This window comes from Cervus elaphus, chromosome 23 (genome assembly GCF_910594005.1).
Source record: "Cervus elaphus chromosome 23, mCerEla1.1, whole genome shotgun sequence".
NCBI classification, from domain to species: Eukaryota; Metazoa; Chordata; class Mammalia; order Artiodactyla; family Cervidae; genus Cervus; species Cervus elaphus.
The window spans coordinates 57,530,333-57,557,675 of record NC_057837.1 but is presented as its reverse complement, the minus strand read 5'-3'; the positions used below and the strand labels follow the sequence as shown (position 1 = coordinate 57,557,675).

Here is a 27,343-nt window from a genome sequence, read left to right as displayed (position 1 = left end):
GTTGCAGGTGGGTGGGTGGGGGGCAGACTGTTTTTAAAACAAAATTTAAATCCTCTTTGCAGTGAAAAACCTAGCTAATGAAAATTATGTTTCAAAACAGACAGAGGCATTCTTTGTGCTAAATATGATGTTGTCTCATTTGCAATGGAAAAGTCCCTTGTTTCAAAAAAAAAAAAAAACATTATTAAGAGGACTTACAATACAAACTACATTTTCCAACTCAATAGCGTACAAGGTCAGCCAAGCAAAGACAATGTAAACTAGCTTCGAAAGTGTGTTGCTCAATAATGAAATGTTTTCAGTGGGGGGAGGGGAGCAGCAAGATAATCAGACTGCTGGTGGTGCAGCTGAAATTTCAGCCCCCGAAATGCACCCCTTCAGTAATTGGGGACCTATTAGATGATGCTTAAGTGCGGCTTCAGGTACTGCATTCCTGATTAACAAGGATATAATTTCTTGAAGGGAAGAAGGACTCTGTACACACCCTTGGTTATCCTGAACCAGCCCTTGTGCACAAAGAAAGGCCATTTGTCCAGTGGAGCTGATGGGACACACCTGGCCAGGAAAAGGGTTGGAGCGGCCGGGAGGGATGGAGGAGGAAGTTCAAAGGTGCCTGCCTGAACTGGCTGCCTGTTTGGACGTGGAGACCAGCCAAACCCACACCTCCCATCCCTGAGAACTTTGGTTTCCACTTGAATGCCAGCCTCCCTGATGGCAGGTCCTAAGCCAGTGCTGCTTGGAGATCACAGGTCTTCCCTCCTCCCTCGGACCGAAGCCCCTCATCCTCGGAGGCTGCCCTGACCCTCATCACCTCCTGGTGGACGTCACCTCCAGCTGCTGTCCTTCCCTCACCGAGGCCGCGGACCCCACTCTCACATCTCCATGCCCTCTGCGGAATCTCATCTCCTCCTGTGTCCACCTGGGAGGCTGGCCTCCTCCTGGCTTCAGACCCCTTTGACTGCTCACTCCCTTCACCTGCGTCAGGACCACTATTGGGTGCTGTGGTCCAGACCCTCAGCAGCAGTCACCAAGGTCGGGTGGACATTCATTTCTCGTCCGTGGTTGGGGCTGGTGTGTCTGCTGTGTCTGGCAGAGTTCTCCAGACCCCGGCCTTCCGCTCTGCCCTGTCCCTGGCTCTGACCTTCACCAGCGTGGTCTCCTGAGGCTCTGCTCCACATCCCACCCCACCACCAAGGCAGCAGGCTCCCACGTTCTCAGAGCATGTGACCTGGGAGCATGGTGTCCCCTGGCCCGGACGCCCCTCTCTCTAGCTCCTCTCTCCTCTGGGATCTTCAACCTCCTTTCCTGGGCCTCAGACCTAGTCGAGTCCTCTCAGGTCTCGCTCACACCCCCTCTTCCTCACATCACGGAGCGGCTCAATTCACCTCCCCTGGCAGCCACACCTCCCCAATCACCATCTTTTCTTCGTTCCATAGCGTCACTGCCATCAGTCATTCTCTCGTTTCTTATTTATTGTCTGTGCTCCCCCACCCCACCACTCAATTGGAAGGCAAGCCCCATGAGGGCCATACCAGGCCCATTTTGTTCATGCCTGTGTCCCCAAGACGTGGAATAGTGCCTGGTACACTGTCAGCATCCGCTGAACACCCCTTGAAGAATACTTGAATGAAGAAATGTTTCCATCATTGACTTGAAATTATACGGAGTTATCCAAAAACATAGTAAATGCAGACTCATTCATTTAGTTCTTCTAAATTAGAATTTGGAGGAGAGCGAGAAAGAAGTTTGTACTTAAGTGGGATTAAAAAAAAAAGAACTTTCTGAGCAAATTATCTGTGTAAACAGGGGAATATGTTTCACCCTCTTAATAATGAACTCCAGCAGCTCTGGCCTCAAACACTCTGAGAAGCTCTGTGGTGATGAATATGTAAATTCCAAGCGATTTCATGTTTTGTTGAAGCCCTTACAGGATTCTGGAAGCTCGGTATCCTAACCTCTATTCCCTGAGGCCCCTGCCAGCAGTAGTAATGGATAGCCTGATATAACGGGACTGGGCTTAAGCTCTTTACCTGGTACCTGGAACACCAAGTTTTCAGGAAGTCAGCATCAGGAAGATTTCAGGAATTCACCACTAAACCTCATCAGTGGGCAGAGATGAATACATCTCTGAATTGGCCCCAAACAGGCACCTATAGTCTCTGAAGGCTTGGGGTGGGGTTTACTAGGAAAATGCAGCTAGTCACTCCATCACCAGGTTAACAATTTTCTGAGGTTTCATTGGTGACTTTAAGTTGACCTCCCTGTAAAAGGCAGATGAAATGTAAAACTGTCGTAAGAAAAAAAAAATAAGGGCAAACATCAACTGGAAAAGCCCAGGCACTCTCACCCCATGGCAAGTTGGTCTTCATTTCAGTTAACTTGGCGTTGCTGCTAAAGGAAGTGGAGCCCATCCGAACCTGGTTAAAGCTGATGGACCAAACAGTAGACTCCAGTTTCAAACTATCTAGAAACCACACCCAACCACCAATAACACATGTTAAAACAACTCCTAATTGTACATTTCAGAGGACAAGTAATTCCGTTTTGCTGTGGTCACTGGTGATTCCAAGCTAAATACATCTCTGTGCTGACCTCTGTGTTTACCCGTATTTTGGGGCAAGAGGAAGGTTGAGTGTGAGCAACTGCTTTGCTTCTCCTTTTTTGTATAATATTGGGGTTTGGAGAGGGCAGCTCAGATTTTGTAATGCGCACTGAGCTCTTGGGATAGCTATGGGCACAGGCCTGAGATTCATGTCCCAGGTAGGAGGGGAGGCACCTTGGCTCACAAGTCCTCCAGGACTAGAGTCAATAAGGGAAACTTTGCTGTTAGCAGAAAAAGGGAGCAAGGAACCTAGGCAGGCAGACCCAGCACTTGTTCACTGCAATTTGGCTTCAAGCAGAAGACCTGAGAAGGGGGCGGCTGGAGAGGATTCCTCAGGGCAAACCCTCCACTGCTAATGAGACCAACAGGTAGCTCCATGGGTCTCCCTGGCATTCGTAAAGGATCCCACCTTCCCTGGCTCTTCTCTGTGATGGGGAGTGGGTCTCCTGGTCCCTGAGCTAACTGGGTAAACAGATTATGAGTACCTTAGGGCCACCAGGGAGCAGTGAGTGGTGTGGACTTACTGGGTTGGCATCTCGCATGCTATGGATGGTTGCTGAGCAACCAAGTGCTCACCGGTCTGCAAACTTTTTAGGAACCCTAGCCCAGTGGCCTCCATTTCTTCAGGTGTGAAATGGCAATGACTGCCGTGTCCAAACAATAAGGCAATTGCAAAGAAGTAATATAATGCTCCTATAATGCTTAACAAAAGCAGATGCCCCGTGGAGGTTGACTTTTTAACTTTTTTTTTAATTTAATTTTTAATGGGCGGAAAATTGCTTTACAATGTTGTGTTGGTTTCTGCCATACAACAATGCAAATCAGCCATAATTATACACATATCACCTCCCTCTTGAGCCTTTCTCCCTTTCCCCCATCCCACCCCTCTAGCTCATTGCAGAGCCCTAGGCTTGGCTCCTTGTGTATACACCACCTTCTCGCCAGCTATCCATTTTACACACGGCAGTGTATTTACGTTGATGCTACTTTCTCTGTTCGTCCCACTCTTTCTTTCCCTCGCTGTGTCCACAAGTCCATTTTCTATATGTGTATGTTAGTTGCTCAGTCTTGTCTGACTTTTTGCGACCCCATGGACTATAGCCTGCCAGGCTCCTCTGTCCACGTAGTTCTCCAGGCAGGAATACTGGAGTGGGTAGCCATTCCCTTCTCCAGAGGATCTTCCCAACCCAGGGCTCATCCTCTGTTGCCCCCTCCTCCTCCAGCCTTCAGTCTTTCTCAGCATCAGGGTCTTTTCCAATGAGTCAGCTCAGGTGGCCAACGCATTGGAGCTTCAGCTTCAGCATTACTCCTTCCAATGACTATTCAGGCTTGATTTCCTTTATGACTGACTGGTTTGATCTTCTTGCAGTCCAAGGGACTCTCAAGAGTCTTCTCCAGCACCACAATTCAAAAGCATCAATTCTTCGGTGCTCAGCCATCTCTACGGTTCAACTCTCACATCCATACATGACCTCTGGAAAAACCATAGCTTTGACTATTTAGACCTTTGTCAGCAAAGTGATATCTTTGCTTTTTAATATGCTCTCTAGATTTGTCATAGCTTTCCTCACAAAGAGCTCCCCACCCCAAATCCCTCCTCCCTGAAATGCATGGCGCTGTCCCACCCACTGGATGGGCACTTTGGGTCCATTACCAGGCAAAGGCAACCCAAACCCCCACATGCCTTTGAAAGCAAGAACTCGAGCTTCTGACCCCCTTTTCATACTTTGCATCCCTGTCCTCCTCTGACTCTGTCCACTACCCTCTCTGACCCCTCCTCCCCAGCCACACTCCTGACATCCCAGACTGCCTTGTAGCTCCCCCAACCCCAATCCCGCAAGGAGAAGGATAGCATACTCTCCAGATTGGACCTTGCAGGGGGCAGTGTCCTGTCACATTAACAATGATGAGAGTGACCTCACCAAGCCCCTGCTGTGTGCCGCGCACTGTATTAAACGCTCCACATGGATAGTAATACTGACTTCTCACAGTAGTCGCTTGGGGTCGACTTCATGAAGGAGGAAACTGAGGCATGGAAGGATGAGGTAATCTGCGGCAAATGGAGCAGCTGGAATCTGAATGTGGGAAGCCAAATTCCAGAGCCCAGCAGCTACGCAGCCTTTGCAGATGGACAATTAGGATCCTTCCCTCTTCAACAACTCTCAGATTAACATTTAATTGGGGATTTAAAACGCTGTTCTTGTTAGCATGCCTGTGGTCTCTGCGCTGCGATCTTCCCCATTAAGTTGTGTTATGTAAACCATCAGCCCAGATGCCACAGAGCCTGTGGATCTCCTGGCGCCCAGCCTTGGCTCAAAAGCCCAGTTCTTTCGAGCAGCAGCAGGGCAGGGAGGCTCTTGCCTGAGCTTTGAGCTGAACTGCCCCAGGAGGGGACAGCTGAAGCAGGAAGCCCGGTGGTCCACAAATCTCAGCCCCTGGGCTTGCTGGCTGGACGACCTTGGGTGTGTGGCCTTGCTTCTGTCATCTGTAGAATGGCGCCCATGACACAGGAGGTTGAAGGAATCATGGGGTATCGTTTACGACGTGCTTGTTAGTTAGCACAATGCTTGGGCTATATCTCTCCCTCCGAGGAAAGACAGTTTCTCCTTCACACACAGACACCATATGTGGTCATTCATAGTAAGACTATCTGGCCATCTATTCTCCTCTTGGGTGAAAAAAATGCACATTTTGCATAGAAACCACATGCTTTCGCATGTTTCAGTGGAGTAGATGTGAAAGAGACCAGGAACAAAGGGTAAATTCTCTTTTAGGACGCTTGGGTGGACAAACAGAAAGCTAGGGAAAATGGCAATGTATACAGGAGACAGCTACTTCTCTCTATATAAAAAGCACTAACAAATCAATAAGAAGAAAATATTTTTTTAAAAGTTCGATATAAAAATGGGCAAAGGAGACGACCGGACACATCATAGGAAAGTCAATGAAAGGGGTAATATAAACAGACAATCTTCTTTACTCATAACTGAAGGAATGCAAGTATAAATAACCAGGCATTGCCACTGGCAAGATTTTTAAAGAACAGTAATGATGAAGGTTGGCAAGGATGTGGGGAACAGGGTCTCATAGCCCATCCATGGAGGTTGTTGACTGTGCAAACCATTAGAAAGGAAAGCTCTGGGGAGAATTTACACACAAATTTTGCTGCAGCAATTTCATGACTAGGGATTTACATCCAAACCTGCAGATGAAGGGGAGGCTGGGGGCAAGGAACAGTGTTCTAAGCAGAGGAACAGGTTGTGGTATAAAGGGGCATGGCTTGAAGGACTGGCTGACAGAGTGTTTCTGTATCCTGGTGGAAGCTGATGATACCTTCTCTGAGGAGGAAGAAAGCTTGTCTGTGAAGTGTGCAGGGAGGAGGGTCACACAGGGATCGGGAGCACTGACAGGGGCTCGAAGGAGAAGGCACGGGTATGATCAAAGCTGAGCTGGACAGAGGCTCTGGCTGGGACTGAGTGTCCCTGGAGGGTGAGGCTATCATCATTCCCAACTCACTAATGGGGACATAGGTGATAGGGCCGGAAGGTGACAAAGCCAGGATGGGACCCAGGTCTGTTCAGCTCCTAAGATGCTGCTCTCAAGCTCCGTAGCACACAAGACGTGTTCAACTTGGCCAAGACCAACCATCCTCCCAGTGCGCAGGTGGAGGTCCTGGGGGACGAGTCCTGCCTCCCCAGTGAACCAAAGCCCACTTGAACCCCTGGTGGCCCTTCGCATAGGGAGGCCTGACGTTTTCTGGGACATCTGTCCACCATGACCCTTGCACTCCCCACTCTGGGTCGGGGGCTGGCTTTGTGCAATAAGCTTCTGAAAGCCATTCTGGTTTGAGGGTCAGTCACACTGCCCACCACCCAGCTACAACTCATGGCCACCTCTGGCGCCAGCTTCAGAATTCAGTTCCTTCCCTGGATTACCCCCAGCTCAGCCTGAACTGCCCTCAAGTTCAAACTGAACTCAGTGGCCTCTTTTTGCATTGGATTCTCTTTAGTTAATTGATTGATTAATTTACTTGGCTGCACCAGGTCTTTTATTTTATTTTTTGCCTTTTTAAATTTTTACTTTGCATTGGGGTAGAGCCTATTAACAATGTTGTGATAGTTTCAGATGAACAGCGAAGGGATTCAGCTATACGGTATCTTGGAAATCTTAAAAGGGGCTCATTTTGGCTTTCGGCTTCCATGAACATAGTGAGCATCCAATACATTTCCCAAACAGTTCTTCACATGTAGCTTCTTACTAGTTCGCCACCTAGACGGTTTGGAGACCAGCGAAGATGTTCTGTTTGTCTTGAGCTGGTTATTTAGACTTTGGAGATTCTAGCGTCAGTCAGAATACAAGTGAAACAGCTGGCCACCATGATCCAAGTGGTGAGAGAAAGTTTTCATTCAAAAATTTTTTTCTGTTTTAAGTAATGGATACAATTACCAATCTCCTTTCACCTTTGATTTTTCAGACCCATCTACTAAGTTAATTTTCTCCCCAGCTTTCACTCTCAGTTTTGAAACAGAGCCCCATATCCACAAGTAATTTATTATGGAATAGCCTGTGATTTTGTCCTAGTTAATCTGTCTCTAAATGATAACTTGCCATTGCAAAGTATATGGCTAGAGATAAAAGCAGGGCTGAAATTAGAAAAAAGAAGTATAAATGAGAGGGGAAAAAAAAGAAGCTGTGGTTTTTCATTTTCCCCCTCAAGCATAAATTGTTGAGTAAGGAGATTTTTAAGAGCCAGAAATTGCTGAGGAGTGAACCATAGCTGGAAGCCACTGCACTGGCACAAGACTCATCTGGCGATGCAGGGTTTTGACGAGGGTCTGCTGTAGCCGGTAACTAGCCACCCTCACCCACAGCCAGCTCCTGTCATCCCCAGGGAGGACATTTTCAGAGACCAGGGGAGAGAAGACAAGTGAGAAAAATCAACGTCTAGATTAGAAACTACTTCGACTGTGTTGTTTTTCTTGAGGTCCCACTGTGCCTTTGATTTCCTGATTGCTCAGAGCAAGAATAACAAAATCCATCTAACCTGGTGATTTTTGACAGATTCATCTGAGGGTTGAATTTGATCTGCCCACACCAGTGGGTCTCAGCCGGGGACAATGGTGGCCCCCTGGGGACATCCAGCAGCTTCTGGGGACGTTTGTGGTTGTCATAGCTGGGAGCTGTTGCTACTGGTGTGTGGTGGGTGGAGGCCAAAAATGCTGTTCCATGTCCTGGGCACGGGATGGCCCCCAGCAGAAAAGGGTCTGGACCACAGTGTCAACAGGCCTGAGGCTGAGAAACCCTGGTGGGGTGTATATGTGTGTGTGTGTGAGTGTGTGTGTGTGTGTGTGTGTGAGAAGGTGCATTCCCGTGGTGGGGCCGTTGATGTTCCTATAGTAAAGTTTCTTGAACCTGGAGACATGAAGTCCAGGCTTGCCTCCGCTCAGGTACCTCAATTATCTAAGCATCTGAAGGATTAAAAGGGTTCTGCTTCCTTTCACTAAAGCACAAGGAACTTGTTGCCTGGTGATGCTGCCAGTGGTGAGAAGGACTTTGGGAAAAGAGTTCAGTGGAAAATGGGGCCCGGCTCAGAGCGAGGAGCTGTGAAGGCTGCCTGCATGGGTCTGGCATCCCAGGGTTGAGACCCTGGGTCTCAACCGCAACCTCCGCAGCCGCCTTTTCTGTACACCCAGGCCTCCGGGTCCTCTTGGCTTCTCTCCTGTGGAATCTGTCTGACTTGGGGTGGCGAGAGGTCACCAGGGAGCGAAGAAGCAGGACTCCAGAGAGCCAGGAGCGAGGCTACACTGGCGGTGATTTTATTGGCGTGACAGAAGCATGGGGCCTGCCAAGGACAACGGCCCTGTGCTGTGACCAAGGCTGCAGGTTTCTGGGGAAATGTGCCCTACTGTGCTGGCCCGTCCTATCCCCACAGGATGGAACCACCGGGAGGAGGTGGAGGAGAGGTGAAGACACAGCTTCCGCCTTCTCCCCCTCCCAGCTCCGCACCCACAGGGCAAGCACATAGACTCTTTGCCCAGCCGTCCCCTCCGCGACCCCTTCCTTCCACTCTTACTTTCCTGGCCTGTTTTTGTGCCCGGGGAGAACTCCATGGCCATGGACAGCTGTGCAACCTCTGACCCCAGCCCTGAGGCAAACCTTTTGCAAAAAGGCAAAAATCCCTTTTGGTGGATAGGTCTGCAGCTCTTCAAACTGCCTACACATCCTCCCTCGACCTTCCTTCAGACCTGGCTCGTCTCTTCTTCAGATATCTGGCTGAGAAATTCGGGGCTGACTGAAGAGCTGCAGAGAGACCTGACTTTGCTTCTTGCCTGTAAGTGGAGAAAAGCGTGCTCAGCGATAACTGGGCAGCATGTCTTCCTGCAGGACGAATGCCTCGGGGCTGGGCAGTGTGTTAGTCGCTTCTCCTGCTCTCCTTCTTGTAACCCTCACAATAACCCTAGACAGAGGTGAAGGTCTGGTAAGCCCATTTGACAGATGAGAAAGTTGAGGCTAAGAGAGCTGACGGACATGTCTGTCCAAGTTCACACAGGTTGATATGAAGCTGATCTGGACTTCTGAGTTAAGTGATCTGACTCCAGGGGCAGAATTCTTAATCCTTCACAAGGTGAGGGTGCTTGGGGGTGAGCTCAGCACACTGTGGTTATTATTGTCATTTTTGCCAATGGTGGTGCACCACGGTCAGCGGGCATTACAGAATTTTGATCTTCCTACCCCCTGAGAAGAGGCAGCTGGAGAGCAGTTAATTCTGGAGACGACGCTGTCCCCTCTACGGGGGTCCGGTCCCCTGCTCCCCTACCCCAAGCCTGCTGGGCACCAGAATTTGAGGGGTGGGGTGAGGGTCACTGTGCCCTCCCCTCACTTCTTCTGTAGCTCTGCTGTAGGACACCCGCTCTGAGTCCCAGCCCCTCTAGGATTCAGTGGGCAAGACCAGATTCTGCAGCCCAGGTCTGAGTGACGTGGAGCTTGTACCTTGCCAAGGGGGTCCCAGTGGGCTCGGGATCCTGAAAGTTTCTGGAGATCCCAGCCACCCCGCGGCCTGGCACCAAGAATCGCTCGAGTGCCTGGAGGTCAGGCTGCGGCCGGCACTGAGCACAGAGGGGCGCCCACGTGGTTCCGCGCCCGGCTTTCCAGCAGTGTCCAGGAGGAGGCTGGAGGTGCGGCAGGTGCCCGGCCAGGTGAGGCTGGAGAAGAGCGCGCAAGGCGCAGAACGGCCGGCCTGGCTCACGGGCCCACACAGCAGTCCCCAAGAAGCCCAAGGAATGTCAGACGGCAGCTCCCTCCCTTCTGACCTCAGGCGGCGAGCCAGTGTGGGGAGGGTGGTACCTACCTCCCAGCAGCACCAGGACGCAAGCGTAGGGGAGCAAGGCAGCCGGCATCCCGTCGGGGGTGGCAGGACGGCCCCTGGGGCGCATCCGCGCTGCGTGGGGAGGAGGCGCCGGCACAGGGCTCTCAGGCGGCCCCGGACAGCGGCGGCCCGGCTGGGGTCCTGCGAAGAAGTCGCGAGGGTCCTGCGCCCCGCTCCGCGCTCGCACGCGCTCGCCCTCCCGGGCTGTTGATAGTTGAAAGGAGAGGAGCGCACTCATAGGTCCAACTTTCCAGAAGAGGTGGAGACAGCCCCCGGCCTTGTGCGCACAGCCTCGCAGCGCGCCCAGCGCCCAGCCCTCTGGCGCAGCTCCTCCTGCCATTCAGAACCCAGTCGACCCCCCTCCGTGCCCTGGTTCTTTCCTCTCCCCACCAAGTCTCTGCAGTGAGCCAGGAGGCCTCCCGCAAACTCTTGTCCTGGCCAAGCCAGACCGTGCCGTGCGCTCCTCCGCCAAAGCGCACCCCTATGCAGGTTGTCCCCTCCAAGGGCAAGGGGGTCGGGGGCAGCTCATCTGTGCCTGCTGGGTCCTCGGACTCCCAAGGCTTCTCTTCAGGCCTTCCAGACACTTTTGGAAAAGTCGCGTCAACTTGGAGAGCAGGAGCGCAGTGAATGTGGCCAACCTGGGGCGCCCAGCAGCCCACAGCCGCTCCCTGTAATTAGCTCTTCTCTGCTCCAAAGAGCATCTGGGCAAACCGTGTGGAGCCGACCAGGGCGGTTCCCCCCACCCCCAACTCCTCCTCCTGCCCCCACCCCTAAACCCCATCTGAGTGAGTCAGCTGAGGGTGGCTGCTCAGAGGCGAGGCAGCTGGGAGAAATAGCTGGGAGATGGACCGGTCAGGCCACCTCAGGGCCTGACCTCAGGACCTGGGCTCCCCCAGGCAGCTCCCCAGTGGTAGGGAAGCCTTGAAGAACAGGAGTAGCATCTGGGGAAGGAACCTCCCAAGTTATTGGATTTATGAATGAAGAAACGACAGAATCACTTGGATTGGAGAAGTGTAACTGGATTGTTCCCACCTGCGGGGATCACCAGGAGAACAGAAGTAAAGTCGTGGCGGTGGGTTGGTGGGGGGCTGAGATGTGTAGATCAAGGTGTCCATTTTCAGTGTGTTGTCCTTAACAGTGAAAGAGGAAGAGAGTAGATAGAACCAAAAAAGAGGTGAAAGAGAGAACCTAGGAGGAGAGAGGGGGAAGAAAGATAAGGAAAGAGAAAAGGGCAGAGAGAGGGAGAGAGAAAGGCAGGGACAAAGAAATAAGGCAGAGAAGAGAGGCAGGCAGAAAGGTAGATGGGAAAGAGAGGAAGAAGAGAATGAAAAAGAGGGAGGAAGAAAGGGGGAGAGAGAGAGAGAGAGAGAGATGGAGGATGTCCCTTGGGGAGGACTTGGGCACGTGGGGACGTGTCTGTGCCCGTGTCCGCCCAGGAGGCCGACCTGCCCTCTGAAGGGCTTATAGACCCACCTGTCCACACTTGTGGGCTGCTTGGCCCTGGGGGTCAGTAGACAGCACCCTGTCTTTTGATTTTTTACCCTGGGCCTCTGGAGCCCTTCAACTTCCACCAGGGAACCTCTAGCCACGGACCCCCCATCCCCGGGACGTCCTTAGCTTTTCTCTTCTCTGAAGGAACAGACTCGACAAGTGTGGAAGGAGGCCACAGCGTGATCTTACACAAATGGAAATGTGAGAGAAATGATCAATTCCCTTCCTGAAAATGATATTTTTTCTGGTCTCTATGGATTGCTGAGAACAGCATGAGGCTCGAGGTGGCCTTGCTGAAGCCGAGATGCCATCAGCTCCCCAGCAGACAGTGGCCGCGCGCCACATATTAAGTTTTGGTGAAAGGGGTAACGTGGGTGGGGGGTGGGGTGTGATTATTTATAATTGCATAATGGTGATTGTTTGTGGCAATTATGTGCCTTTAAATTTTAAAAATTTGCAATTATGGATAGTTTTAAAAGCTGCATGATCTTTTGGCCGTGACTGTTTGAGGCTGTACTTTCTGGGCTTCCTGCTTGCGGGCATTTTGCAGTCCCAGGTCGCTGATGGGGCTTTGAGTATGAATGGTTTGGCTTGGGGGGTGGGTGTTACATTGATGCAACATGGGGTTATGGTTCGGTACTTTCAGAACCTACTGTACTGCTATTAGAAAACAGAACTTCCTTGCAAAGCCTGGTGCTTATGTATTAATTGTTATGTTGGCTTATTTATTTATATTGGCTTATTTATAAGAGGAATTGCTGATAATTATTGCGACCTGGAGAAGGAAATGGCAACCCACTCCAGTATTCTTGCCTGGGAAATCCCATGGACAGAGGAGCCTGGAGGGCTACAGCCCATGGGGTTGCAAAGAGTTGGGCATGACTGAGCAACTAACACCCACATTGCGACCTTGGTGTGGGCCAGGTGCTTTAGATGCATAGACTTTATATCTGGACAGCCTGGTGAGAAGTAAGAAGTATTGTTGGCCCCATTTTACAGAGCAGGGAAACTGAGTTCAGAGAGATTGGGCCACTGTCTCAAGGCCACAGGGCTGGAAGGTGGCAGAACTCCTGAGTCCCTGCTTGTGTCTGGGATGCTCTGTGTCTCCATGGAATTCCCTGACTGACAGGGCTCTTGGTTCCATTCTGAATCTCAAGTTCCTAAGTGAGAAAGCCCATCCTATTAATATGAGAACACCCTTCCTTCGAAGAGGCTTAGGAATGGCAGGGAAGCCCTATTGCAAAATGCTGCCTAGGTCTTAGCCAAACTCCTCTGTTGAGACTGAGAATTACAGGTGGTATTGTGCTCGACCAGCCCGACATCAACAGTGGGTGATGCTTGGAAGGACGGGAGAAGCTAGGAAGGGCCTTCAAGGCCCACTGGTGCTGCTCTCCTGGCTTTATAGGTGAGAAAACAGAAGCACAGGGTCAGATAAGTTCAGTGCAGATTTTACTCCCCCAAAAAAGAAAGAAAATGAACAGTTAGTGTTTGAACAACCCTCTGGTCATAAGAAGATCAAACAAAAGAGAGAGAAGGAACCGAAGCTAAACTTACTTGACCTCACAGATATTTATTTTTAACCCCCCAAAGTTGTATTGTCCAGACCTTGCATTTTGCTGCAGGAAGGGTGTTAATTGCTTGATTCCTGACCCCTTTCGTACCTACAGACCCATCACCCAAGAACATTTGAAATGGTTAGTAATTATAAGGTTGTCTGGGGGAGAAGCAGGTTCTTTCTTGAGCCCCGACTCTGCTAGCCTTGAGTCATGTCCCTGGGCTTTACCGTCAGCCTCTAGAGCTGACTTCTCTGGGTTGATCACTGCAGGGGTCTTCCCAAGTGGTCAGAGCTGCGGAAAGAGTTGGGGGGGTACACAGGGCAGGCTTTCTGGAGCCATGCACAGCTGGTGTGAGGGAGGGGCCCTGAGCCAGACGTCCACCCCACCCTCCCCCCAAATCAAAGCCCGAGGCTGGCCCGATAGGAGAGCTTTGCAGAATGGGCCTCTTTCTTCCCTCCCCACCAAACACCTACCTCCTCATCCTCCTGCATATTAACAGCACCATGGGAAGATAAGATCACCCCACGAAATCTTGCTGTAAAATGGTCTGTTTCCCCTGCTCGTTATCAGGGGTGTCTGATCAAAGAAATGGTGCCCGGGCCTGGTTATCTAATAACCCAGTAAACATCCAGGCCAGCTTCCCTGGTGGGAAAGGCAGGCGGGGGCTGCTCTGGATGAAGTGAGGAGCAATTTGGACATGCTTCCCCCGACTTGGTGACCATCTCTGCCTGCAGAGTCTACACTGCCTGTCCTGGAGCCCCCCAGACCCTCTGTTTCAGATGGAGAAACTGAGGCAGGGAGCCTGTGTTCTTGTCCCCTGGGAGAGCCCTTGGTCCCCCTGCAGTTGTTCATCTAGTCCCCCATGGCACTGGTACATCTCACATTGTGTGTGATGGGAACTTAATATGTTTCGTTGAATGAATGAGCGAGCGATCAAACAAACTATCACAGGATGAACACTGGGCCCTGCCGGAAGACTCTGTTGCAAATCTTTTTTTTAAAAAACTTTTATTTATTTATTTGGCTGCTCCAGGTCTTACTTGTGGCATGCAGGATCTAGTTCCCTGACCAGGGATCGAACCCAGGCCCCCTGCAGTGGGAGCACAGAGTCTTATCCACTGGACCACCAGGGAAGTTCCTCAGTTGTGAATCTTAATGCTACCACTTAGCAGCTCACCAGGGCCACGGCCAGGGTGAGGGACTGGGGCTCGAATGCTGAGGGGCTGCTTACTCTCAGGCTATGGAGGTACAGGGTGGGTGCCTGAAGCTAAAGCACCACCTACATTTTGAGCCCTGGGTGCCTCCCTGGCCTCATCTGGTCCTAGCCTGCAACTCCCTACCTCAGTTTCCTCCTCTGTAAAATGGGGATAATGCCTGTGCAACCCTGAAGGATTAAGATGACAGTGTCTACAGGAGTAGACATTGGGTATAGGATCCAGTCTTCCCAGGCCCTGAGACTCCCTGGAGGGAAGTCAAAGGTCACACAGCTGGTGTGAGATGGAGCCTGAATGAGAACCTGCTCTGGGGCTTGAGAGTCCTGCCCCTCAACCTAACTCTAAACTGCCTGAGTCCTGAATGACTTCCGGTTCACCAGCTTCTGGGGAGGTAGATTGTGAGAATGTCCTGGGATGCCCAGAAACCTCCCCACCAGCCCTCACACCTCAGTCTTCTTGCCCCATCAGGCTGTAGTAGGGGTAAGGGGACATTGGAGGGATCAACTCAGCACACTGACACAGAGGTGTTGAGTGAACACATTTTGGATGGATGGATGGATGGATGGATGCGTAGATGAATGAGCGGGTGGATGGATGGATAGATACATGTTTATGTGGGTGGTTGGATGGATGGGTGGATGGACAGACAGAATGAATAGCATTACAGTTGTCATGATTGTTGTTCTGGGTGGTCCCCAAGCTGGTTTGTTGATTTTATCCTCTCATTTATTAATTGATTAGTAATAATTCAGTAATGTACCAACTCACACTTGGACTGCCAGTCCCTCATTCACAAGGTGTCCTCATTCACAGAGGTGGGGCCATGTGTTCCCATATGAATAGCTTCATCCTAGTGTCCAGGGGTCTGTCTAGCTAAACTGCACTGGGGCTCCTGATGCTGTCAGAGAAACGAATGAGATACACACAACCAAACAGAGAGATCTAGAAAACGTACTGCCTTGAGAAAGAGGCAGGAAGCAGAAGGGCTTCTTCATGGAAGCATCAAACATAAAGCTGCATCCACAGGTTTTCATGTGTGTGTGTATCTAAGGCAACACGTCCGACAGATTTGAGAGGCTGCCTTCAGGCGTGAGAGGAGGGAAGTGGGCATGGGGTGGGAGAAGGGAAAAATGATAAAATACAACAAATGAGAGGCCTCACACAGAGCTGAGTTATTAGCTCACCATGAACTCAGTTACGTGGTTGCAGCTTTCTGCTCAGAGTCTGAAAAGTAAGATGAACAAAAGAGAGAGGAGAATGTGGACTCCCCTTCCTGAACAGGGGCAACTGAGGTGCAGCAAGGGTAGGAGGCAGCGCCCAGGTGGTTCTTTGCTCTTCATCTCTCCGCCTAGACCCTGGGGCACCGTGTGGGTGCCAACTTCTCCTCTCTGCGGTGTTTGCAAGAGGGCTGCCCAGAGCAGAGTCTCACCTTTCCCCAGCCATCGGCCCCCTGCCCACCCACCAGCTGAGTGGCTGGAAGGCAAACCTACTGTGACGATTCCTGTTTTGAGGGGCTTTTGTCAGAGGAGGAAAATTACCAAAAAAAAAAGTTGGGGGGCACGCATGACTGCAGATGGTTGATTTTTTTTTTAACAATAAATTTTATGGTGGTGGTAGTGCTCAGTGATGTCTGATTCTTTGCGACACCATGGGCTGTAGCCTGCCAGGCTTCTCTGTCCATGGGATTCTCCGGGCAAGAATACAAGGGAGTGGGTTACCATTCCCTTCTCTAGGGGATCTTCCCGACCCAGGAATTGAACCCAGGTCTTCCACATTGCCCCAATTAGAAACATCTATATACACACCTAATGTAGCATTTAAAAAGCACAAAGTTGGTTATTTCTCTCCCATTGTAACATGTTCCTAATAAATTTTCTTGGAAAATACAAAGCAGAAAGGATAGAAATGAAAGTCACTCAGTGTCTGACCACAGGAGGACAAGTCCAGCTGACACTGGGACATTACCACTTTCTTTTCCATGTGTGTGTGTATTTTCCAACCTGTGGTCAAATTTAACAATGTGAATGTCTAAATAAACCAGTAATCCCCCAATTTCATCTTTTGGCTTAATTTTCCAGACTTTAAGGAACTATCAGGTGCGGGGCCACACGGGGAGGGGAAGAGAGGCCAGCAATGGAAGTCATGTTCTTTCTTGGCCCGCATGTCCCAAGAGTGGGACTAGCTCTTGTTCTGTTTGAGCCTTTTGACAGGCATCTGTTTGTAAACTTTCCTCTGCTTCCAATTTCAGTCTGGAAGCAGCAAATTGATTTTAAATAGAAATACCTCGAAGGTGGTGGTGTTTGGGGGTTGCAAAATCCATCCGGAGGGCCCCTCCCAAGTGGGGGTTTTGCGGCTGCTTCAGTACATCAATAGAAGAGGCAGTGCGTTGTCTGGGGAGCAGGTGAGCTACGGTCGGTGAACAGATAGAAATTTGGGGGTGGGCGGGGGGCGGGAAGTTTACAAGTGCTCAAGGCACAGCCCAAGCAGAAGACCTTACATATTTTTCCCTTTCCTTCTTCTTTTTCCTTTTTTTCGTTTTACAATTAACATTCAGAGTTCAGTCTCCACCCTCCCTCTTGAAATGGAATTTTTATCTCTTGATTCATGCTACAAGATAAAATCCCTGTTTATCCAGTTGCATGAATAATTGATAAGCTCCTTCCAACTTGCCAGAAGCAACTTAGTGGTCTCGCCTTGCGGCCTGGAACCCCTGGCAATTTCCGGAGTGCCCAGCGAGAGACCTTTGCATGGTTTCTGCTTGGAATGCATCGACTTTCTGTCTCAGGGGTGGGGTTTATCTCTTGATCCAGATTTGGGAGTTACGGATTAGGTACCTAGGGCTCCCACATCCAGGGGAGGTAGGGAGGAGGGGAGGGCTCCTGGGTGTCCACTTAGATTTTCTGAAATCGAGTGTGTGACAGGTGTGGATTCCGCCGGGAGCCTCCTGGCTGGCGGCTTCAGAGTTCACGGCATTAATTAACTCTAATCTGTTCCCTGATAGTTTAAACCAGACCCAAGATGTGAAGGTATTTTCTTTCCTAATATTTAATGGGCTTAATGAGATAGCAACCAGGGCCTGTGTCTCGCCTCTTTAATGCACTTGGCTCTCTGGCCGTGTTTATATGATAAAAGCAGTGGGGTGTAATTTATGCTCTTAGCTGGGGTTTATCCTTTTTAAACAGGTCTGGACGGCTTACCTGTTATATTTGGCTCAAGCTGGCTTAAAAAAGAATTTATAGAGTGCACTGCAGAATGTCCCAGTTCTGCGACGCCAAGGTAAATGGAACCTGGGGTGATGGTGCAAAATGCCCCTAAGGAAAAGGGTTAACAAGATACTGTTCCTGCCTCCCCTGCCCCTCCTCCTCTCCAAGCTTCTTCTGGCCAGCTCTCAAGGTGGGTTTGATGCAGCTGAGATTGCTGTGCCTTGAGGCTGGCGGGGTCTCAGATTGAAACCTGTTGAGAGGAGCGTCTTCCAGGTCCCTCGGGAACTGTGCAGTGCTATCTCGCTGCGGGGGAAGCAGGTCTTTGATTTAAGCTGCTCTCATTTATCAACCACACCATTCATTCCGGTTTCTCTTTCATTTGTGGAAGGTGGAGAGAAAATGAATCAGAGACCTTTTTCCCCCTCCCCCCCGGCCCATTACCCCAAAGCTCCAGGAAATTAAGAATCTGCCATTAGTTTTAGGGAACAATTTAAGCAGAGTCAAACCAAAGACCCCACCAAAAGCCTGGGATCTTGAAGAGACACTGTCAGTGGTCCTGTCCTTTCTGATGGAGGCTGTCAAAAGTGGAGGAGGAGCCAGGGAATGGGAAGGAGGGGGAGCACAGGGTGGGGGGCGGTATATTTGGTCTGCGACTGACATATACACCACCACCTCCCCCGCCACCCCCCACCCCTTGCTTCCCCGCAGACTCCTAGTGCCAGCGGGCCTTTCGTTGGCACCCACACCACACTGGGTGGCCCGCTCCTGCCCCACTTGAATTCATAGGTTCTGGAAGTGTCTCCAAGCTGGGCTGTGTGGTTTATTTGAAAGTAAAGTGTGTGGGGGCTTCCCAGGTGGCGCTAGTAGTAAAGAACCCCTCTGCTAAGGCAGGAGACCTAAGAGATGGGGTTTGATCCCTGGATCAGGAAGATTCCCTGGGGGAGGGCATGGCAACCTGCTGCAGTATTCCTGCCTGGAGAATCCCGCGGACAGAGGAGCCTGGCGGACTATGGCCCATAGGGTCACAAAGAGTCAGACGCAACTGAAGCAACTTAGCACGCATGCAGAGTGTGGTGGGTTTCAGCCATGTGTGCTCTGGCAGAAATGATAACGGGCTGAGCTCTGCCCCAGGGTGGACACGGTGGGACGCAGGTGCCCCGGGCTGGCTCATCACGGGGGTGATCCTGGTGCTTAAGATGCACATTTTGTTGGACCGCATTGATGGGTCTCCAATGGCTGTTTTGAGTAAATGAGAAGACGCATGTAAAGCTGCAGTCCTGGTGCTTGGCCTAAGATGAGTGTTGAATGGTGTCGACTTACGGTGACAATAATGATGAACAGAAAGAGGCAGGGTGTTAGGAGTTCTGGCTCCAGCCCAGTCAAACCATAACAGTGACCTCAGCAAGTCCCTCCCTCCTTTTGGACTTTGTCTGTTTGTCCATAATACATCCAAAGTGTGTTGGAGGGAGGTAAGAAGTAATCTTGGGAAGCTGACACTCTGAAACTTCTGGTCTCCAGTGGTGCAGGTTTCTTTCCTCTCTCTCTCTTTTTACTTTTCTAATTCCAACATAACATACTTTTCTATTACAGAAAATAAGCAGAAGACCCCCTGGAAGACCAGAGTCTACTCATCCTTCAATCATTCATTCAGCAGACCCTTGTTGGATATGGAGTGGGAGGGGAGCCAAGACTTGGGCTTTCACATAGAAATCAACACCTCCATTCTAGAATACATAGGACTGTTTGATTGGAATTGTGCTGACTCTATACATTGGTTTTAGAAGATTTGACACCTTAATATGGTCTCCCAATCTGTCGACATGGCATCTTTCTCCATCTATTGAGGTCTTTGGTTTCCTTCTTCACTATTGTTTTGTTTTCAGCATATAGGTTTTGCATGTGTTTTTATAAGATTCATACTTAATTACTCATGGTTTTGGTACTATTGTATTTAAACGGTACCTTCAAATATTTTCATTTTCAGTTGGAAGTGTCGAGAAATACAGTCAATTTTTGTATACAGACCTTGCATCTTAGGACCTCACTAAATTTGCATTTTAGTTCCAGTTATTGTTGTTCAGGCCCTAAGTTGTGTCTGACACTTCCCAACCCCATGAACTACAGCACACCAGGCTTCCCTGTCCTTCACTGTTTCCCGGAGTTTGCTCAAACTCATGTCCATTGAGTCGGTGATGCCATCCAACCATCTCATCTTCTGTCGCCCCCTTCTCCTCCTGCCCTCAATCTTTCCCAACAGTTTAGTTCTAGTAACTTTTTCACAGATTCTTTGGAATTTTTTTGTGTAGATAATTATGTAATCTATGAACACAGACAGTTTCATTTCTTTCTTTCCAATGAATATGCTCTTTTTCCTCTGGACTATTTGCAGCAGGACCATACTGAGTAGAAATGATGAGAGCCAATATCCTTGCTTGTTCTGGATCTCAACGGTAAGGCATTTCATATTTATATGTGTGACATCAGCTGTAGATGCCCTTTATCAGTTTACATACTCTTCTAGTCCTTGTTTTCTTAGAGATTTTTTTTTTTCTTAAATTATGGATGTGTCTTTATAAAATACTTTCTCTGCATCTTTTGTCATGATCATTTGGTTTTTCTTCTTTAACCTGCTGGTACAGTGAGTTTCACTGACTGCTTTTTGAATGTCAAGCCAGCCATACCTTCCTGGGATAAAGCCCACCTGTGATGAATTATCCTTTCTATACACTGTTGGATTTGATGTACTTATGTTTTGTTAAAGATTTTTATCTATATTCACAGAAGTTACTAATCTGTAATTTTCTTTTACTGTGATGTCTTTGTGTTTGGCATCAAAGTAATGCTGGTCTTATAAAATGAGTTGGGAAGTATCTGTTCCTCTTTTATGTTCCAGGAGAATATATGTAAAATTGGCATTAACTCCTCCTTAAATATTTAGTAGAATTCACTGTTGAAGCCATCCAGGTTGGGGGTTTTCTTTTTTAAAAAGGTCTTAACTGTACATTTTATTTATTTAATAGGTAAAGGTTTATTAAGATTATTCATTTTTTCCTGAATGAGCTTTGGCAGTTGGTGCCTTTCAAGGATTACTTTGTTTGTAGGCATAGAGTTGCTTGTAATATTCCCTTGTTATCTTTTAATCTTTGCAGTGTGAGGTCCAATCTTTCATTCCTGATATTGATAACTTGTGTTATTCTCTTTTCCTATTGGTTAATCTAGTTAGAGGCTTATCTGCTTTATTTTTTCAAAGAAGCAGCTTTGGGTTTCATCCATTTTCTCTATTAGTTGTCTGTTCTCAATTTCAGTAGTTTCTGCTCTTTATTATTTCCATTCTTCTATTTATGATTCTATTTTATCTTCCCTAGTGGCTTAGTATTTATATCTTAATTTTTTTAGTGGTTGCCCTAGGTTTTACAGTGTAAATCTTTAATTAAAATTTTTGACTTCAGTTAAAATGATACTGCTTTATGTCTAATCTAGAAAACTTACAACAATATACTAATAATTCTTCATTCAAATGCTTTGTGACATTGGGGGTCAAGTGTTTCACTTTTATATATGATGTGAGCACACAGAAGCTTGCCAATACTTTTGCTTCTGCTACTCCTCTTTTTGAAAATCAGTTATCTTTTGGAGTGAGAGTTGGCAAATTTTTTTCTTTAGAATCAGTAAATATTTTTGGATTTCAAGCCATGTGGTTTTTGTCAGTGTTTTGACTCTACTATTGTAATGTGAAAGCAGCCATAGGCAATACATGATTGAATTGTATAAATTCAATACAGCTTTATTTACCAAAATAGACAGCAGGTGGAATATGGCCCACAAACTGGGGAATAAATTTGGGATTGATAGGTTCTTTTTCCTTTTAGCACTCCAAAGATGTCATTTCTATCATCTTTTATCTTGCCTAGTTTCTGATGAGATGTCTGATGAAATAATTATCTTTGTTCCTCTATACGAAAGATGTTTCTTTTTCTTCTGTTTGCCTTTGCTTTTCTCCTTGTCCTTAGTTTTCAGAGGTTTGAATGTGCCTATCTTGGTGTTCATTTTTATTTATGTCATCCTGGTTGGTGTTCTCTGAGCTCCTTGGATCTTTGGTTTGATGTCAGTCATTAGCTTTGGAAAATACTTTTTGTTTGATTTCGATGATTAATTTTGAAGTGTTAGCATTGGTTTCCTGGCTCAGAATATGGTTTGTCTTCCTGAATATTCCTTGTGTACTTGGATGGAATTTTCTAAAAATGTCAATGAGATAATTATTTCTTCAAATAGTTTTTCTGCCTCATTCTCTCCTCTCTTTCTCAGATCCACATACATTTCTGTTGGACCATTTGTTATTGTCCCATAACTGTTGGATGCTCTGATTTTTAAAAAACTCTTTTCCTATTTGAGTTTCAATTTGAATAATTTCTATTGGCCTGTCTTCAAGTTTGTTATTACCTGCATTATATTTTTTAATGAGTCTGTCAAAATCACTGTTACTGTGGTTTTTATTTTCACTGTTGCCATTTGATTCTTTCTCATGGTTTCTACTCTTCTGTTGAAATCACCCCTGTGATCATTAGTGGTATCTTCATTTCCACTTGAGCCGTTAACATATTAATCAGTTATTTTAAGTTCCTGCCTGATAATTCCAACATCTGTACCATATCTGGGCTTCCCCAGTGGCTCAGCTGGTGAAGAACCCTCCTGCCAATGCAGGAGACTCAAGAGATGCAGGTTCGATCCCTGGGTCGGGAAGATCCTCTGGAGAAGGGAATGGGAACCCACTCCCTTGTATTCTTGCCTGGAGAATCCCATGGACAAAGAAGCCTGTAAGGTCCATGGGGTCACGAGGTGTTGGACACAACTGAGCACACACACACACACAAGGTACCATATCTGAGTCTGATTCTGTTGATTCTTTTGTCTCTTGACATTTTGTTTCTTCTTTTTTTTTTTTCTGACTGACTGCCCTCAAAATTTTTTTTTTATTGAAAGCCAGACATCTAGTGTCAAACAATAGGGACTGAGATAAATAGTTTCTAAAGTCTGGAATCTGAACGTGCCTTTATTTCTGCCGGGCCTTTAGGATGGGGAGATGAGTCAATCACTTAAGAGTTCAGCTGATCTTAAAGGTTCATTGTTGCTATGGTTACCCTCAATGCACCACTCGCTCAGAGTCCTCTTTTGTTAGCTTGTGTTTATTTTGGAGATTGCTTTTTGAGAGCATTTTCCTTAATGTCTGCTCCACCCTCAGCTTAAGTCTTCCTTTGCACTTTGCCAGAGAGAGAATCCCTCTGCTCCCTGTTGCCCCTCTCCTGGCAGCACATGCTGTTAAAATGCCAGTGACTCTGCATTGATATGCCCGGTGGTGGAAGTGTTCTCTGTTCTGAATATGCCTTGATCACAGCCAGGCCCTGTGTGATCCTGTCCAGCCCCAGCTGGAGGCCTGGACTCAGGATGTCTTCCTTTGCATTTGCCGACCCCAGGAATAGAGGGGGTTTATCGTTGTTTCCTTCAATCAGCTTCACTGATCTTCACCAGTGTCCTAAGTGTACCAGGTTTTATTGTCCTGCCCCTAGAACTTTTAGAAGATGGGGAGAAAGACCTGGGTGGGGCTTTGTGCTTTTCCTGCAGTGGCCACTGTCCCCATCCTTCATCATGAGGGAGCTTTCTCAGAATCTTCAGCCTGCCTTGTCTTATCTTTATCTGAATACCGGTTCAGTGATAGAAACAAACCTGCATGTAGAGGACCTCGCTGGTGGCTCAGTGGTAAAGAATCTGCCTGCCAATGCAGAAGACATGGGTTCAATCCCTGATCCGGGAAGATCCCACATGCTGCAGAGCAACTAAGCCCATGCGCCACAATTACTGAGCTTGTGCTCTACACAAGCGTTGTTGACGCTCCACAACAAGAGAAGCCACTGCAATGAGAAGCCTGTGTACTTCATCGAGCGAGTAGCTCCTGCTCTCCACAAGAGAAAAGCCCGTGCAGCAACAAAGATCCAGCACACCCCAAATAAAACAAGTAAATAAATTATTTATTTATTTAAATAAATTTATTTTTAATTAAATTACATATAATTTTAAAAATTTAAAAATTAAATATAATTTATTTAAACCCTACATGTAGAATGAATTTCTCTTAACGTCATTGGCTCCCAGATGTCTTGCATGGTCTCTCTAGCCCACATTGAACCTTTAGCAATTTGTTAAATATTTCAGTTGTTTGTCCAATGGCATGTACCCTGGGTAAGCAAGTGCCCTAGTTCTGTCTGTCCCCGGAGGCGTCTGTCTTTACTTAGATTTCAGGTGAGTTGATTCCTTGGCAACCTCAGATCTCTGCTGGATTAAAGAAAAGTTGCAAAATTTTAAGTTGTCTGGCTTCTTCTTTTGTTGTACTAGTAAGGATGGGAGTGATGCTCTTTCTAGCTTTCTACATCTGAAGCTGTCTGACTTCTTTTAAAGTTAACTTTTTTTAAATAAAAAATAAGTTCCTTTAAATAATAAATTCATAACATGAAACCAAGGGTAGTACAAGGAAATGGCCAAAAAAAAGGGGGGGGGTGTTGATAGGCGAGGTTGTAATCTAGAAAAACCCTGGGGTAGGGGCAGGAGCTTTGGAACCAGGGTTCCACCTCAAGATGACTGTGTCACCTTGGGTGTGACCTTGGGTGAGGGACTTGACTTCAGTGAGTCTCTGTTTCCACTTCTTCTTCTGTACACTGGAAATCAAATGTGACCACTTCAGAGGATTAAAAGAGCTAATTGGCTTTTCTGGTGGCTCAGTGGTAAAGAATCTGCCTGCAATGCAGGAGACCCGGGTTCGATCCCTGGGTTGGGAAGATTCCCTGGAGAAGGTGGCAACCCACTCCAGTATTCTTGCCTGGAGAATCCCATGGATGGAGGAGCCTGGAAATATATAGAAAGTGCTTGGTATGGGGCATGACTCATGCTAAGTGCTCAGTAAAGGGACGTTATCTGTTTTCATAAATCTGAAAACTGTTTTCACAGTGTAGGAGACACTTCTAGAAGCACATAGATGAGAAATGACTGGGTTATTTTCCTTTTTTTTTTTTTTTAAAGTTTATTTTACTGAATATAGTTGATTTACACTGTACTTTGTTAGTATGGCAAAGTGATTCACTTATATAAACATATACATTCTTTTCCATATTCTTTTCTATTATGGTTTATCAGGGGATATTGAATAAAGGTTCCTTGTGCTGTACAGTAGGACCTTGTTGTTTATCTATCCTATATATAATAGTTTGAATCTGCTAATCCCAAACTACCTCTCCATCCCTCCCCTCCCCTCCTTAACCCTTGGTACCCACAAGTCTCTATGCCTGTGATTCTGTTTCATAGATAAGTTCATTTATGTCATATTTTAGATTCCACATATAAGTGATATCATGATTCTAGCCTTTCTCTTTCTGACTTACTTCACCTAGTATGACAGTCTCTAGGTCCATCCACGTGGCTGCAAATGGTATTATTTCCTTCTTCTTTATGGCTGAGTGATATTGCATAGTATATATGTGCAACACCTTCTTTACCCATTCATCTGTAGACAGATATTCAGGTTGTTTCCACGTCTTGGGTATTGTGAATAGCGCTGCTGTGAACATAGGGGTGCATGTTTCTTTTTGAATTATAGTTTCATCTGGATATATGCCCAGGAGTGAGATTGCTGGACCTTATGGCAACTCTATTTTCAGTTTTTTAAGCAACCTCTATACTGTTTTCCATAGTGACTGCACCAATTTACATCTCCACCAATAGTGTAGGAGAAGGGTTCCCTTTGCTTCATTCCTTCTCCAGCATTTATCATTTGTAGACTTTTTAGCGATGGCCATTCTGACCAGTGTGAGGAAGCTTCTGCACGACCCCCACCTTGGAACCATATCCTAAGAAAATGGATAGATCAGGAAATGTTTTAAGGAGTGAGAGAAGGTGAAAGTAGTCAGCCCAGCATGGGGCATCTAGAAAGCCCTCAGTAAACACCGGCAAGATGAGAAGAAGAGGAAACAGTCAGCTAGGGCTGGGGCTAAACTCCCGGCTTAGTCTTATTTTTGTCAGTCATGCGTCTGACTGAACTTGGGCAAGACCCTTGACTTCTCCGAGCCTCAATTTCCCACCAGCAAGATGGCAGCCATCTTTGCTGCCCTCACTTAGCTCCTGGATTGTTATGAGCTTAATACGGGACAGTGTCTTCGACCATGTGAAGATTCCACAAACATAGAAGGCATTAGTGTTAAAAATGATCACTCCAATCCATTCTGAAAGGTTGAAGGATACATGGATAGTGGACCTCAGGGCCTTCTCAATTACGGCTTCAGGAATAGTTAAGGTGAAGCCAGTCCACGCACGATCAATTCTTTTTGAAGCTTCTCTCCCAAAGAGGCACTGGGACTTTTGCAGCTGCCTGACGTGTTTCTTAACAAGTTACCTCCAACCCGAGAAACATCAGTAGTTGTCAAGGCCACGGTTGTCTGGCTGATTTATACAAATCGGTGAAACAATATCTCCAGCCTGTTCTTTGATTTGGGTTTGAAGCAAGTCATCTTAAACACTCGTGGGAGCTGGAGGGAGATCCTTCATATAAACGTATCCACAAATCTTTCCCGGACACTCAGGGTGAGGCCTCCGCCAGTTGCTTCAAAGGCCTCATCCATCACGACAAAGGGAATAAAAACTCGAGTTATGCTGTATTCATCTTATTGATTGCCACCCTTGACCCAACTCAACCCACAGCCAACTGCGGCAGAAATTTCTAACTCAACTTTTGTTCTAGACCTTCCCTCTCTCCTTTGCCACCCCCTCCTCCCTCCACCCGCCCCGCCCCGTTGCCCTGCGACCATCCCTCTCTTTAGTCAAGGAGGCCAGTTGGAGGAGGAAGCGCCCGTTGCTGGAGACTGAGCAGTGGAGGTTAATTGTGGCTCTGGAGCCCAACCGCCTGGGTTTGAAACCCAGTCCGAGCCTGTACTTCAGCCTATACCATGCTAACTGTGGATCAGCTGTAGAAACTCTCCCCTGCCTCAGTTTCCCTGTTTAGAAATTTGGATGATGTATCAGTCAGGGTTATACTAGAGAAACAGAGCCAGTAGGGTATTTATATTAAGCAATGCATTTATCTATTTATTTTTATTGTTTGGCCACGCCACGCACCATGTGGGATCTCAGGATCTTAGTTCCCTGACTAGGGATTGAACTTGTATCCCCTTCATTGGAAGCATGGAGTATTAATCGCTGGACCAGGGAAGCCCTAAGAAATGCATTTTAAGGAATTGGATTACAGGATGGAGAGGGGGTAAGTTGAAATCTGCAGGCTGATGCTTGAGGCTGCTGTCCACAGGCAGACTCCCTTCCTCAAGGAAACTTCTGTTCTGCCTTTCAACCAATTGGGTGAATCTCTCACGTTATTATGGATCATCTCCTTTATTTAAAGGCACCTGTCTTGTTTTTTCAAAAAGATATTTAAATTTTTACTTTTTTTACAGCAAAAAAAAAAAAAAAGTTTTGCCAATGATTCAGCAGTAAAGATTCTGCCTGCAATGTGGGAGATATGTGTTTAATTCCTGGGTGGGAAAGATCCCCTGGAGAAGGAAATGGCAACCCACTCCAGTATTCTTGCCTAGGAAATCCCATGGACAGAAGAGCCAGGCGACTTACAGTCCATGGGGTCACAAAAGAGTTGGACACAACTTAGCAACTGAACAACAACAGAGCAAAAAAAATTTAGTCATATAACCCATAAAATTGGGGGTGAAGGTCAAATGTCAGTTTAAAGTTTTTCTTTCCCTTTTTAAAATTTTTGTTTTATCTATTTATTTAGTTTTGACCATGCTGTGTCTTTGTTGCTGCACAGACTTCTCTCTAGTTGTGGCTGGAAGGGGGCAATCCGTAGTTTCGGTGCATGGGCTTCT

At 47.5% G+C, this 27,343-nt stretch overlaps 1 protein-coding gene and 1 long non-coding RNA gene across 3 annotated transcripts in view; one reads left to right on the top strand and one right to left on the bottom strand.

The window, feature by feature from the left end:
- Positions 1 to 10,658, bottom strand: part of APCDD1L (APC down-regulated 1 like) — a 47,254-nt gene extending 36,596 nt beyond the window's left edge. Inside the window, exon 1 of one of the 2 annotated variants that reach the window (XM_043883593.1) lies at positions 9,951 to 10,658. In XM_043883593.1, coding sequence (XP_043739528.1) covers positions 9,951 to 10,308 — 358 coding nt within the window. In that variant the 5' untranslated portion in view covers positions 10,309 to 10,658. The remainder of the gene's footprint in view (positions 1 to 9,950) is intronic. The other variant, XM_043883594.1, reaches the window with a different exon arrangement.
- A 125-nt stretch (positions 10,659 to 10,783) lies between these two features.
- Positions 10,784 to 27,343, top strand: part of LOC122681900 — a 54,440-nt gene continuing 37,880 nt past the window's right edge. Inside the window, exon 1 of the long non-coding RNA XR_006337132.1 lies at positions 10,784 to 11,026. This is a non-coding gene — a long non-coding RNA (uncharacterized LOC122681900). The remainder of the gene's footprint in view (positions 11,027 to 27,343) is intronic.